We start from the raw sequence: 14269 nt of genomic DNA on the forward strand, positions 1-14269 counted from the left end.
CATATCCAAAAGCAAATGTACTATAATTAAAACGTGCTTTAACAGAGCACACATTTGCATTTCTTTTATTAAAAGAAGCCCAAAATATTCTATACACGCAAAACTAGCTCTGCATTTAATTATCAGCATTCTAATTAACAATAAATGAGAGATTTAGCATCTCTTTAAACTGTTAGTCAAGCCTCAAAATCTGGCCTCTGTAAATGCAGTAGGTTCGAGCCAAGAACGTAAATGTTGGAGGATTTAAATATACATGAAACTTTAATAAAATTAAAAAAAAATCATGCTCTCAAACCCCATGAGACATTTCCTTCCCAAAGTCCAGTCTTTGCTTTTCAGGCCAGGATTCACCTTACCATACCGCTCGCTGTGTGTGAACTGCGTCCATCAAGAAAGAAATACATTACTGTATGTTAGTCAAAATGACTCTGTTTAATTTAATACATATTCCTAGCCTTATTATTACTACAAGGTTTGTCTTTATAATATTTTATTAAAACGTAATAACATTCTCCACATCTAATTTTTCATTTCACGTCAACTCTTCCCTCCAACTAGCTGTGATATAAACGCATTTTTTAAAATCCAGTCAATTTCTGCTGAGTAAAATAATGTCCCACTCTACAATGTGTTTTCCTCACTGGTTCATTTACTTTCATTTAGAAACTCAGAACTAAAATGGGCTAATGCCATTTTATGTTGACTTTAAACTTTTGATTTGATAATAAATAATGCATTTGATCAAATACAACTAGTCTGATGCAAAAAGCAGTGTCTGTGTGGGAATGTGTTGGTGGTTAAGACGTAAGATACAAGCTAAAAACTTTCGGGTAATCCTTCTCAAAAACGGTGATAAAGTTTTGGAGAACTTTATAATATTTAAGCTTTTTTCCAATTGCTTCCTCCCTGCCTTGCAAAAACATTTCTGCAATCAATTTATACGTAGAGTTTTGGGACAAAATGCAATTAGAAGGCATGATTATAAAACTGTTGACGCTTGGCTTTCGCAAAAGTTCCTTAATTAGCACTGATCTGGTGGAAAAGTACAAATAATTGTAGGATCGTGTAAAGACACTTTGTTCTCACTTGTTATTCTCTTGTAGTCACTAGGTCTCCAGTGAAAGAAAATAGAAAAAAAAAACACAAACTAAATTTAGACCTACCTGACTTTCAAATTAGATGTGCCTTTATTTTGACTTGCTGGTACAGAAATAATCCAATTAACCACTCAATGCTCTTTGCATCTGACAACGTCTGCCACAGTTTTAAACATCTCTGGACAGAGGACATACCCTACCAGTGGCTTTGTCTCATAAACACAAACAAATAAGTTCAAAATAAGTTCAGATGAACTTTTAATATTAATATATTTGCTTGTTTAGACCTCTATGGTTTTGAGTTGCCATATGGTTGTTTGTCGCAGTGGCATTATTTCACTGACCTATTGTGAGTATGTTCCTCGTACCTTTGTTTTTCAGGCTTCGTGATGGGAATATTCCACATATGTGTTGCTACATGGAGTTCTGCTGGGACAAAAAAAAAGTCGTATTAGTCATTCAAGATAAATCAATTGTACATTTCAGAGTTTTCTTTTTATTTACTCATATTTGTCACTTGTAGAACCTGATAACAAATCTTCTATTCAAGCACCATCCGATGAACCAGTAGTCATTTCTGCCTTCAAACCCTCTGAAATGTCTTTCTCTCGAAAAGTCCTCTCATTATCAGTGTAAGTGTGAACATATGAGATCAGCTCATTGCTGATGAGTTCTTCTCTTGACAATATGACGTCATCAGTTTAATGGTCTATAAGGGAATAATAAGATTAAATCTAATGAACAGCGCCAATCCTAATTTTCCAATTATCAAATCCCCCATTGATAACCATGTGGACAGAATCCCTATAACTATGACGATAAGCTTAGTTAAAAACTATAATGAAAAATGTAATAAGGCAAATGGCCTTTGGACTTAAGAGCTGGAACTGAGCACTTTGACTTATAGAGTCTAATAGACGACAGGCTGTTATTCACCTCATTGTACAGCAGTTAACCAGGCTTGATCCATTCCCAAAAAATCTACAAGCACTTATATCTCAGCTTCTTTTTATGAAAACTGACAGATTTCAGCTTTCTTGTGTTAGTTAGAAGGTCACATTAATGCTATCTTGGAACTTTTTTAAATGCCTTTATTTTTGATACTGTTCAGACTTTCATAAAGACAAATGAAATAAAAAAATGAAATCATAAAAATATTAATTATCACTTTTTAAAATTAAGATTACCTTCAATGAACTGATAAAAAAACTATATCGACTGTGTGAAGCATTAAAATTTAATTTAAATCAACTTTGTTTTTCTATCTGTATATATATTTAATTCTATATAATTTCCAATAAAGTTGTATTTTTTTCAAAATGCCAAAAAAGGCAGAATATTATTTAATTGTCTCCATTTAGGATACATGAAACACAAAAGAGTCCAAAGGTGTTTCAAATTAATTTGAGGCTGTTTTGCATTTACATTCTAACACATTTCATGTGGATGGCGTGATATAGTTAATGGTTTTGTAACAGTGCTCTAGTCTTCAGCCTAAGCTGTATATGAGTCAATCAGCTACAGTCACAAGAGTCAAAGAAAGCGTTGTGCTTCTGTATTTCCATGTCAAAGGGAAAATGTATGGTTATGTCTTATCTCCTTACAGCAGCATTGCCCTCGTTTCTTATAAGCGAAAGCTGTTTTAGAACGTTATTGTAAGACAGCTTTGAGTCATAAATGAAACCGTTATTTCAGTGAGCCTGCAAACTCAATGGGATCTGTGATGTCATGTGCCTGTGGAAACCAATAGGATACAAATAAAATGTCTCCCATGTTCACAGCTATTGAATACAGTAGCTCTTTTCCAAAACCTATAGTGAGCTTCTGACCTACACAGCATTGTGAGCCTTTACGTGCACATCTGACATGAAACAAATACCTACTTTTGTCCAAATTCTAAGGCAGTGCTGCATGCATACATCATGGAGAAAGCAATTTTAGAAATAATACAATTCTCCCCCAACACACTTTTTTGGAAAATCATCATTATATTTTTTTGCACAAGTTTGCTTGGTCACTTGCAGGGGAAAATAATAAACAAGCATGTAAGCACTAAACGATAATCCCACAACTAGGATTTACCTAGCAACATCTGCTGTTCAGCAAATTAAGGAAACGTCACATAATGTAATCCATATTCATGACCAAAGTCGTGCCTGACACAGCTTTTGTGCTGAGCTGCTGACAGAAAGTAAACTTCCTGTGTTGAGAAGACAAGAACAACAGAAGAGAAGAAAAAAAAAGAAATTTTTGACAAAAAAACATGCATCTTTATATTCAATGTTGCAACAGGTTTTAAGCCTAATTATTAAACTTTTCTAACAAACAAAAAAAATTACAGTAAAGTTTATTTTTTAAGCTTTTTTTTTAGATGGCAACGTGTGTGACGAGAGACTGTCAGGATTTATAATGTGTCTCACCACTATTTGTATAATTCCTACAGAGATGCTAAAACATTATCAGTAAATAGAGTAAAATAACACTTTACTTGAAGGGGTGTGCATAAGACTGACATGACACCTTCATAATCACGACATGACACAGGTTGTATGCATGTTTAGGACAACTGTCATTAAGTGTCATTCGCTCAGTTATGTCATTTTTAATGCAAATATGACATTATTTGACCTAACCCTAACCTAACCCTACCCCTACCCTTACCCCTAACCATAGCCCATAACAAAGACATCTCAAACAATGTCATCTTTGCATAACAATTACATAACTGAGTGAATGACACTTAACGACAATTGTCATAAACATGCATAAAAAAAACCTTCATATTCATGACATGTGTCATGTCATGATTATGTAGGTGTCATGTCATGATTATGAAGGTGTCATGTCAGTCTTATGCACACCCCTTCAAGTAAAGTGTAACCAAAAAGAACAATATTTTGCCCTTTTCAAAATGTTTTAATTGTACGCATACACTACCATTCAAAAATCTGGGTTCAGTAATATTTTTTGAAAACAATTACTATTTGTATTCAGCATTTAATTGATCAAAAGTCACAGTAAAGAAATGTATAATGTTACAAATATTTATTTCAAATAAATGCTGTACTTTTGAACTTTCTATTCATTAAATAATCCTTAAAAATGGCTTCCACAAAAATATTAAGCAGCACAACTGTTTTCAACTGATAATAATAAGAAATATTTCTTGAGCAGCAAATCAGCATATTAGAATGATTTCTGAAGGATCGTGTGACACTGTAGACTGATAATGATAGCCAAGTAATGATAATAAAAATTCAACTCTGCAAGACAGGAATAAATTACATTTTTTAAATATAAAAAAAAATAAAACAGTTATTTTAATATTGTGAAATTAATTAAATGGACACTCCTGTGCATAGTGTATATCTACAATGGCACTGTTAAGAAAAAAACTTTTTTTTCTTTTTTTGTGAACTGTGAGTTATGAGTATGCAGATATTTTCTTAAACCTTAAGAATAGACAATGCATGTAGGTCTACTATGATAGCGTATAAGCTCAGTTAAAATCCTTCAGCAATTTGCACTGTTGGTTTAATGGATTTGCAAAGTCTTAGTATAATGGGTAATATTTTAAAGAGTCCAATGTTGAAACACATGAAATAAAGACTTTTGTGTACAAATGTGCATTTCTAATGTGTCTGCCAGGGTGCTCTAAATATGTCTGTAGTGTGCTTACATGATATAAATATATATTTTTTTTTTCTTTTCTTTTTCTTTTTCAGGTAGCCACATAAATATGCTTTGTGGTGCAGTCCTTATGGGGTGTGTAATGGCTGTGAATGGATGAGACGGGTGATTGTATTTAATTACTTGGCAAATTCAGTCATCAAATATCCAGCTAAGTGTTCACAGGTGAACAGTATTTAATGTAATTAGACATGTGAGCTGATTGGACAAACAGGCTTATAAAAGACAAATGCCTGCCTAGATGTGTAGCTGTGCTGGTTGTAATAGTGTTTTTTGTTTTGTTTGGAATAGCAGAATCACTTTTCAACAAAGCTGTTTTGTTAGAGTCTTTTTTTTCTGCTATGGGTCAAGGGTGGAAGCGGTTAGTTAAATGTTTTTTTTTATTTTGCAGTGTTCTCGGTTACATTTATTATACAAATTTGTCATTTTTCTTTCTCCCTAGGGTCCACTTATTGGTTTTCTTGATTTTCTTGAAACATGCTGTTGGACTTGAAGGTGAGTGTTACGTTGATGAAATGAGTTTTATATTAAATTGATGACAAACAGTTGCAATTTATATATTTAAAGATGTCAATACTCTTCTTATTCATTGTGCTTATGTTCTCTAGGTTGGATTTCTCAGAATGTTCAGCCTCAGAATTGGTCTGTCCACAAGCTCTTCTCCCCTAGGGAAGTCCAGTCTTCTGTGTTGGAGGCTCCAGTGACTGGAAGCATTCCTGTTGAAGAAGTGGCCTTGAATATGTTTGCTGGGAAGAACCCAAATGCCAGCAGGCCTCCATTTTCCCTTTCACGTCAGTATGTAAAAGGAGGCTTTTCCAGCAGCTATGGATCTATGTCTCCTACCCAAAGTGCACCAACTGTCTTGGACAGCATTTCATCCCTGCTACAACTCCAGGGTTCCTCCAGTCCAAATGCCCAGAATGTATTTACCCAGTCTACTAGTGGACAAGGTTCCTATAGCCAGTCTTCTCCGTATGGCTCTGGACTGCAAAGAGTTTCTGCTGAACTCTCTTCCTCACCAGTACGAGGTGGTAGTTCCAGTGGCTTGTCCATCCTGTCAAAGCTTGGTCTCCCACCTCTTGGTGTTTCTGACCCACCCACCGGTGATCAAAGCTCCTCAAACATGTCTACAAGTGCTCGGCGCAGCTCTGGCCTTCAGTTGGGAGGAACCTCTAGTCTGCTTTCTGCAAAGAGTAGCTCTTCCACAGGGTCCTCAAGCAGTTCCCGCCGTTTCTTTACTTCTACTTATCAGGGCAGCTCTGGGTCACAACTGGCAGGAGGTTCCAGCCAGCTTATTTCTGCAAGTGGTTTGTTCACCCAGTCTCCAAGTACTGAAAGTCAGGATACCCCTGGATCCTCCTATGCGACGCTTGCTGCCTCACCCCTAGTTTTTAGCCAGTCTACCACTGATCAGAGCTCTTACAGCCAGTATACACCAAGCTCAGAGAGCAGCGTTGGCACTCAGCTGGCAGCTTCCCATCATCCTGTACCTGGACAGGGAAGTCGGTATGGTTCATCTGTCGAGCCTCAATATGCCACTAGCCAGCATGCTCCAACTTTTTCCTTGGGTGCAAAACTGCCTGTGTCCAGTCAGTACTATCAAGGAACTCTGAGTGGTTCTCGATCTCAAAGCAAACTATCTCCGGAACCTTCAGCCTCAAGGACCCAAGGATTTCAGGCAGTGTCACAAAGATTTGGTACGTCACAGAGCAGTTCTTGGTCTCCAAGTAGGTTCTCTTCACTGTCTTCTGCAGGAGGTTCTATCAGCTCTACTGATGGCTCTTCTGTACAGTCTCAACATGCCTCCAGCCAGAATGCCCTGGCTTCTTTGGATGCAAAAGTGCCTTTGTACAGTCAAGCTGCTCCAAGTAGTTCATCTCTGTCTCTGAGCTCTCCATCTCAATGGCAGCCTTCCTCTAGGTGGTTGCAGAGATTTCGGGCATCTGATACAGTGGCATCAGAGAGTAGCTCTCCATCTCAAGGCTCCAAGGCTCCCAGTAGGTTGTCTACCTCAGCAGTAAGTCCTGGCCAATTTGCTTCCAAACAGGAAGGAAGTGGCAGGTTTAGTGGCTTGTCCATGCAGTCTCAAAGTACCTCAAGTCAGTATAGTCCTGGGTCCTCTGCATATGCCAAGCTTGCTGCCTCACCCCAAGGTGTTAGTCAGTTAACCAGTGGACAAAGCTCTTACAGCCAGTATACATCAAGCTCCCAGAGCAGGGCTGGCACTCACCTGGCAGGCTCTAGTCACCATGCACCCGTGCAGTCAAGCACCTTTACTGATGGCTCATTCCTCCAGCTTCAAGGTACCTCCAGTCAGTATGCACCTGTTTCTTCGGGTTCAAAAGTGCTTGTGTATAGTCAAACTGCCCCAAGTGCATCCTCTGCTCTGAGCCAGACATCTCGATGGGAACCTTCCACTTCTAGATGGTCCCAAGGTTTTCAAACCTCTGGAGCTGTGGCATCACAAAGCAGCTCTCCCTCTCAAGGTTCTAAGGCTTCCAGCAAGTTCTCTACCCTTACCTCAGCAGCAAGTCCCACCCAATTTGCCTCCAAACAGGAAGGAAGTGGTAGATATAGTGGCTTTTCCAGCCTGTCTCAAGGTACCTCAAGTCAGTATAGCCCTGTGTCCTCTGCATATGCCAAACATGGTTCCTCTCTCGCTGTTTCTAGCCAGTCTACAAATGATCCAATCTCTTCTGGCCTGTATGCATCAAGCTTCCCAAGTATGGCTGGAACTCAGCTGGCAGGTTCTAGTCCTATGCCCGTTCAGACAGGAAGCACCTTTAATGGGGGATCATCTTTCCAGTTTCAAGGTACCTCTAACCAGTATGTCCCTTCTGTGTCCAGTCAATACACTCAGGCTTCTTCAGGTGGATCCTCCTTGACTGGCTCAGAGGCATCTCAAAAATGGCCACCTTCAGCCTCTACTTGGCGCCAAGGGTTTCAGACCTCTGCTACAGCTGTACATCAGAGCAGATCTTCCCCTCAAAGCTCTCAGACTTCCAGTGGATCTTCCTTCCTGCCAGCCCTGAGCCCTTCTGTAGATCATGTGGCCCAGAGTTCTATCTCTAGTCCTCTGAGGATCTCAAGCTTTTTTGGTGTAGGACAACGGCTCTCAGCTCTGGCTGCTTCTGGCTCCCGAATCCATAGCCAAATATCTCCTGGTCCGTCTGCTTCAGTTCAACACCCCTCAGACTCCATGACTTCATCTCTTGGCTCAAGTGTCCAAGGAGCTTTACAAGGTATATTCTCTGGTCAGTCGAGTTCCACCTATGGCCCGAAACCTTCAGGCTATTCCAAATCATCCCAAAGCTCCTCTGCTACAGGACGATACTTCTCATCTGTCAAGGGCTAAGGGACTGCCATGTACATTTGTGCTGTGGCATGTCAGTGATAAATGGTGTAAAGCTGTGCTTTTAATAATCTAACTTTTGAAGCAATAAATTGTTTAATATAAATGTTTCTTTTGTGGTATTTTGAACACTTCAGTTTAAATGCCAAGCTTGCTGCTGGAGTGCAGCCTTAAATCGGGCTACATGCCTCATCTAAGTGCCTTTTTGTTCTCTGGTCATTTACTCATTTTGCCGTTTAAAAAGGTCACCTACGTAAAGACTGGTTTCATGTATCCCCAATGGTAGCTTAACCTACTGGATAATTTGTGGCCCGTTACAATTATACCTGCAGCACATGTATTAACGTGTTGCCACAGCTGGTACAGTAACAGTAAAAAATCACAAGTTAAAGGGGTGGTTTTGGTGTAACCTTTGTTTGAAAGGCAAAATATGCCAGTTATACACGTACTGCCTAAATTAAGTGACTATTTAAACCTGGGAATGGGGTACAAGTTATTCATTCTCCCATGTTTCATGTGTCCAATCTATTCAAACTCCATCCAGCATTTAAAATGTGTGGTGTGGAAACTAGTGTAACTGTTCTTTGCACTGTCTTTACTATTTCAGAGGATCCCAAAATTGAATGTTTAAGGTATCTTGGGGGTAGAACTTTTGAATGGGGTCTTTATGGTGATGGGGAGAAATGGGTGGATTTTGTTTTAACAAGCATATCCTGTGACCGAGACCAAACATGCCTTTGCTCTGAGCATCTTTAGTAAGCCTCCAAGTCAACAGAAGATGAAATTCAGTTTAGTATTCCGCTGTCAGAGAGGGCAGTTAGTCAGCAAAAAAAGTACCAACCCCATCCTTTTTCTTTTGCTGTATTGCTCATTCTTTCACACACAAATTCAGCTTTGGTTTAGTGCAGAGGTATAAAGTATTGGAGTAAATGTACTTAGTTACTCGAGTATCTTTTCGGGTACTTTGTAGTTGTACTGAGTATCAAAGATATTAGCAACTTTTACTCTTTACTTCACTACATTTCTGAATGAGTATCTGTACTCTTTACTCCACTACATTTGAAATGAGTGTTGCAGTTACACATTACATTTTGCATGGACCTAGCTTTTTCTGCAGCAGTTTATTTCTGCTACAAAATAAGTGATACTGCCTGCTACCGGTCACTGCAAGTACTGCGTTTTGCCCTTACTCACCCGAACTTGTCAACAAGGCTACTTTGTGAATGCGAGTTCCTTAGCAAGTATTTGTGAATCAGAAGCGTTTTATGAGATACATGACTGCAGCCGGCAATGAGGCCCAAACCAGCACAGCCAGTGCTTTGTTCTCTTTGGGCTTTGCTTTATTGTTTGTTCTAGTTTTTCCATGAAATACCAGCACATAGATCCTTGCCTCTGCCTGTTTTCCGCAGCTTCTCCACAATGTTAGTTTATCACTGGCATGTCTCTTTGACTAGTGCAACTGTGAGCCTATATTTAGTATAAGTAAAATACTTAAGTACTGTTAAAATCAGATACTCTAAAACTTTTACTTTTGGAATTGGTGACTTGTAACATGTAGTGGAGTAATTTTCACTGTAAGGTATCTGTACTTTTACTCAAGTATGTTTTTAGGTACTCTTTACACCTCTGGTTTAGTGTGATTTATTTGCATGAGGAAATGTGTATTGCTAAATTGTTACAACATACTGTGTACATTAATATTGTAAAAATAAGAAAACCGCAAATGGTAACGTGTATCTAGCCTCATCAGCTGTGATTCTAAGTAAATGTGTGTAGTCACTATACTGTACTTCGTGTCAACATTTTTGATTGATGATGACATGCGTCCTTTTGCCCTGAGGGGTTTGACCCCTTGACCTTGGACCACCCATGTTACTTTCACCTTTGACCTATTAATAATCTCCGGGGTCAATATGCCCTAGGGTTTTAGCATATTTGGAATTCCAACGTTGACCCGTGACCTTTTAATCATCTCTGGCTGTCAGTGTGACATATGATTTCAGTATATGTGTAATGCTGTCATTGACCCGTGAATTCTGGGGTTGCAATATGAAGATTGATTTTGAACCTTAACAGGCCAAATCTGAAGCCCCCAGGTTCATTTTTGTAATTATACATCCGGCTGCATCTGTTGACCACATGCGGCTATCCAGCCTCATTCCATCTCATGGTCACTCTACTTTCATGTGAGGCAAGAAGGTATCAGCCAAATCTAATGATGTACAAACAATATCAAAATAATTTAAAGAATTCACCATTTTCATTTTCATTAAAACCATATGCCATTTTGACAACCGGAGTTAATTAAAAGGTCACAGGTCAATGTTGGAATTCTAAATATGATAAAACCATATGGCATATTGACTCCAGAGATTATTAATAGGTCAAATGTGAATGTAATGTGGGTGGTCAAAAAGGACATCGTCAGTCAAAAAAGTTGACAGGAAGTCCTGCAAAGTGACTACTAACATGTTTTGCATCATAGCTTTTACCTGTCATGTATTTCAGCTGATTGACCATCTAGGATAGTAGAGCTGTTATCCAAATAGGCATGTTATTACTGTGGCAAGGTCATATGGTCACTAGTCTCAGATTCAGACAGCCTGCCCAAAGAATGTCTACAATCTGTTCACTGACCTAATAACTGAATTTGCCACGGTTAGTTGCAAAAGATATTTAAGTTTTATTTGAGGAACTCAGTAGAAAGACAGGTACACAGATTTACAAATTCTGCTTAGTTTTTGAGTCATGACTGTGAACTACCGTATTGGCCCGAATATAAGACGGTGCCAATGTGAGATATGAGTATCACAAATAACATTAATACTGTGAGATCTGAGTATCACTAATAACATTAATACGGTGAGATATGAGTACCAATAATAGCATTAATACTGTGAGATATGTTACTTCTAAATACTGTACCTGAAAAATGAAGCACTGTTTCTTTTATTTGTATATTATGTGTATTTGTAATGTATATCTTTGTTCTTATTTTCTAATAACAAAGATAAAATAATGACAAAGATTTTTATCTTTGCTCGCTTTGGCCTAAACGTCTGCCATTGTTTTTTATTTTATATTTTGTTAAGGTGTAAGAGGTGTTGTTTCTGCACTCTTCCATTTTTAGCAAATTAAGAAAACTTTGTCTAAAAACAATTTCTGTGATGGTTTGTATTTTTTGTGCTCTGTATGGAACATCAGTGCCTGTTTAAGTGATGAACTCCATTACTTGGGTTTTTTTTCAGACATGATAACAGACATTTTATACTTGTGCTACAACGTTTTGGCCTGTGCTACAAAACTTTCAACCTCTGTAGCACCAGTGCTATGTGAAAAAAAGTTAACGTACAGCCCTGCTAATAGTAGCCTACCAAAATCGTATTAACAGTAGAAGTTAAATCTTACTGTAGTCTTCAAATCTGGGTACTGTCTTACGTTTTAAAATCACTAAGGGAGTTTGGTCCCATCAGGCTAACGTGACAGTCACGACTCATGCAGCTGTAAGGTTTTCTTTTTCTTTTGTTTTTACTCACGATCTTTACAACACGCATTACATTACGTATTTCATGGCACACTCGTTTTATGCGTATTTGGTGCCACCTATTGTTGTGGGTGTATTATTGACATGTCAAAGTCTAGACCCTGAATATAAGACGACCGCGTTTTTTCAGATGTATTTCCAAGAAAAAAACATTGTCTTATATTCGGGTCAATACGGTAATTCATTACATTTGGATGGACAGCAATTCTGACTAATTTTTTTTTTATTATTGTAATATCAACTACAGTATTTCAGGTAAACCCCTCCCTAATGGCACTTAAAAACAATAAGTGTGACTGTCCCCCCCAACCCCCCCAGATTACAAATTGGGAGAGAATGTGAACAGATACATTTATCCAGAATTATTGACCTTTTAGGGTCAGGCAGACTTTACCCGTCTCTTTCAGCAGTTGACAATTTATGTTGCATCTTTTGCTTTCCTCTCTCTCTCTCTCTCTCTCCAGCCTTGCACAGCTAGTGGGTCTTTGGGACCACCTGCATAAATATCACTGTTTGAACACTCAGCAGAAGAAATCACAGGGGCAGAACAGATCAATACTTCCATTTTCTTCTTGTTAAATGATAATAATATTTCACAATATTACTGTTTTTTTTTACTGTATTTTTATCAAATAAATGCAGTCTTGGTGAGCAGAAAATACTTATTTTAGAAGCATTAACAATATAAATCCTAAATCAGTTTTGTTTGGATGCTTCCTATTTAAGAAGTAGACACCAAGGCTGCTAGCTTGGTTCTAGAACAGAGCTAGTGAACATCCAATTATTATTATCCTGAAATCTCTCACTGTAAAATAACAGAATTGATAACAAGTCCCTCAAATCATGCAAGCACCAGAAACAGCAGGGATTCTCAAAGATGGCACAGTTGCTTCGACTTGCAGCATATGCAGTAATTACATCCTAATAATGATTTATGAATAAAAATCTAAGAAGGCCGAAGGCTGGAACAAAATAAAGCAAAAACTGAGGGGCCACTGGAAAACAAAGCCAGAAAGACCGCTCGTGATTAGATTGCACTGTGCATGAAAATGATTGTTGTTGTTTTTTTTATTCCTTTTCAACTCCTTTCTTTAAAAACCCAATTTTGTACTCACATTTCATGTTTAATAAGTAACAATGAGCTGCCAACAATGGCTTTCTGCTCCTTTCATACACTGCAAATATGATCACGAAAGATTTTTTGGATTGAGCAGCTGCTGAATTTCCACTGAACCTTCAAATGAAGATAAAACAAAAAGCCTGGAAAAAAGTTCTCGGGGTTTCACTGAGGTAGAGCAGAATAACATGAAATGGTAAAAGAACCAGGGCTCAGCTCGCCATGCCATTTCAAGAATTTGCTATATTTCACTTGCTTTTGAACACTTGTCTAATTTGAATGCAGATCTGTAGTCAGTCCTGAGAAGGAGAATGACAGCGCCATAATTAAACATCTTTACAGTAGGTCCTGCAGGTAACTCTGTCTGTCACGATTACTTTGACTGAGAAATTCACTAAGAATAAATAAATTATTAATTAATTATTAAATTAATCAATTCATTTGTATGCGCTGTCTGTATAGTTTTAGAACCTCAAAGGCACAGTTAAAAAAAAAGTCATAATTTACTCATATTGTTCCAAATCTGCAGAAAATGTAAACACATATTTTGGGTAAAAAAATGGGGTCGACGGATGATAGTTCACCCCATTATATACAGTGGGGCAAAAAAGTATTTAGTCAGCCACCAATTGTGCAAGTTCTCCCACTTAAAAAGATGAGAGAGGCCTGTAATTTTCATCATAGGTATACCTCAACTATGAGAGACAAAATGAGAAGAAAAAATCCAGAAAAGTTTCCCTAAAAATGTACTCACCTTCAGGTTTTCCAATATGAAGCTGAGTTTGTTTCTTCATTGGAACAGACTTTAGCAAAACTTTAGCACTTTAGAAATGTAGCACTACATCACCAATGGATCCTCTGCAGTGAATGGGTCCCGTCAGAAAGAAAGTTTAAACAGCTGATAAAAACAAAACAATAATCCATCATTAATTTTAACTTCAAACATTTGCTTCCAGGCAAAAAAATTTGAGTTTTCTATACATAATATTGTGAAAAACTGAAAAAGGACTGCACTTTTCCAGTGAAAATGTCATCTCGTCTGAATCAGGACAGAAATATGCACAGATTAAGCACCGTTTACAATCAAAAACAGTCAAAAACTGTTCTAAACAAACATGTCGGTGGATTTTATTGTGAGAAGATAACAGGGGATGAACTTTTTCACTGGAGGAAACATTATTATGGACTGGAATTTTGGCCAAAGGTGATGGGTTTAAAGTTAATGTGCCTAAATGGTGGATTTGTTTCTTACAAACACGCAGCTTTTCACTTAACAAGACATTAATTAATGTACTGGAGTGGTGTGGATTACTTGTGGATTATTGTGATGTTTTTATCAGCTGTTTGGACTCTCATTCTGACGGCACCCATTCACTGCAGATGATCCATTGGTGAGCAAGTGATGTAATGCTTAACTTCTCCAAAGCTGTTCTGATGAAGAAACAAACTCATCAACATATTGCATGGCG

General features: G+C 37.9%; 1 protein-coding gene across 2 annotated transcripts; it reads left to right on the top strand.

The window, feature by feature from the left end:
* The first annotated feature begins 5042 nt into the window (after window positions 1–5042).
* On the top strand, window positions 5043–8245 carry LOC107553690 (hornerin-like). Of its 2 annotated transcripts, XM_016235986.1 has the most exons (4): window positions 5043–5148; window positions 5230–5282; window positions 5396–6707; window positions 7212–8245. In XM_016235986.1, the coding sequence occupies exons 1-4, from the start codon at window positions 5129–5131 to the stop codon at window positions 8140–8142; spliced, it is 2316 nt and encodes a 771-aa protein (XP_016091472.1). In that variant the 5' UTR covers window positions 5043–5128; the 3' UTR covers window positions 8143–8245. The 2 variants fall into 2 exon arrangements, with proteins under 2 accessions (XP_016091472.1, XP_016091471.1); XM_016235985.1 differs by having other exon boundaries at window positions 5396–8245.
* The last annotated feature ends 6024 nt before the right edge of the window (window positions 8246–14269 follow it).

Source organism: Sinocyclocheilus grahami, unplaced genomic scaffold (genome assembly GCF_001515645.1).
Source record: "Sinocyclocheilus grahami isolate Dianchi unplaced genomic scaffold, SAMN03320097.WGS_v1.1 scaffold477.1, whole genome shotgun sequence".
Taxonomy (NCBI): Eukaryota; Metazoa; Chordata; class Actinopteri; order Cypriniformes; family Cyprinidae; genus Sinocyclocheilus; species Sinocyclocheilus grahami.

Excerpts from the sequence above, each read along its gene's own strand:
- LOC107553690 (XM_016235985.1), top strand. The coding sequence starts at position 5,129 with ATGGGTCAAGGGTGGAAGCG. Across the intron at positions 5,149-5,229 it reads ATGGGTCAAGGGTGGAAGCG|GGTCCACTTATTGGTTTTCT; the intron begins GTTAGTTAAATG and ends CTTTCTCCCTAG. Across the intron at positions 5,283-5,395 it reads ACATGCTGTTGGACTTGAAG|GTTGGATTTCTCAGAATGTT; the intron begins GTGAGTGTTACG and ends TATGTTCTCTAG.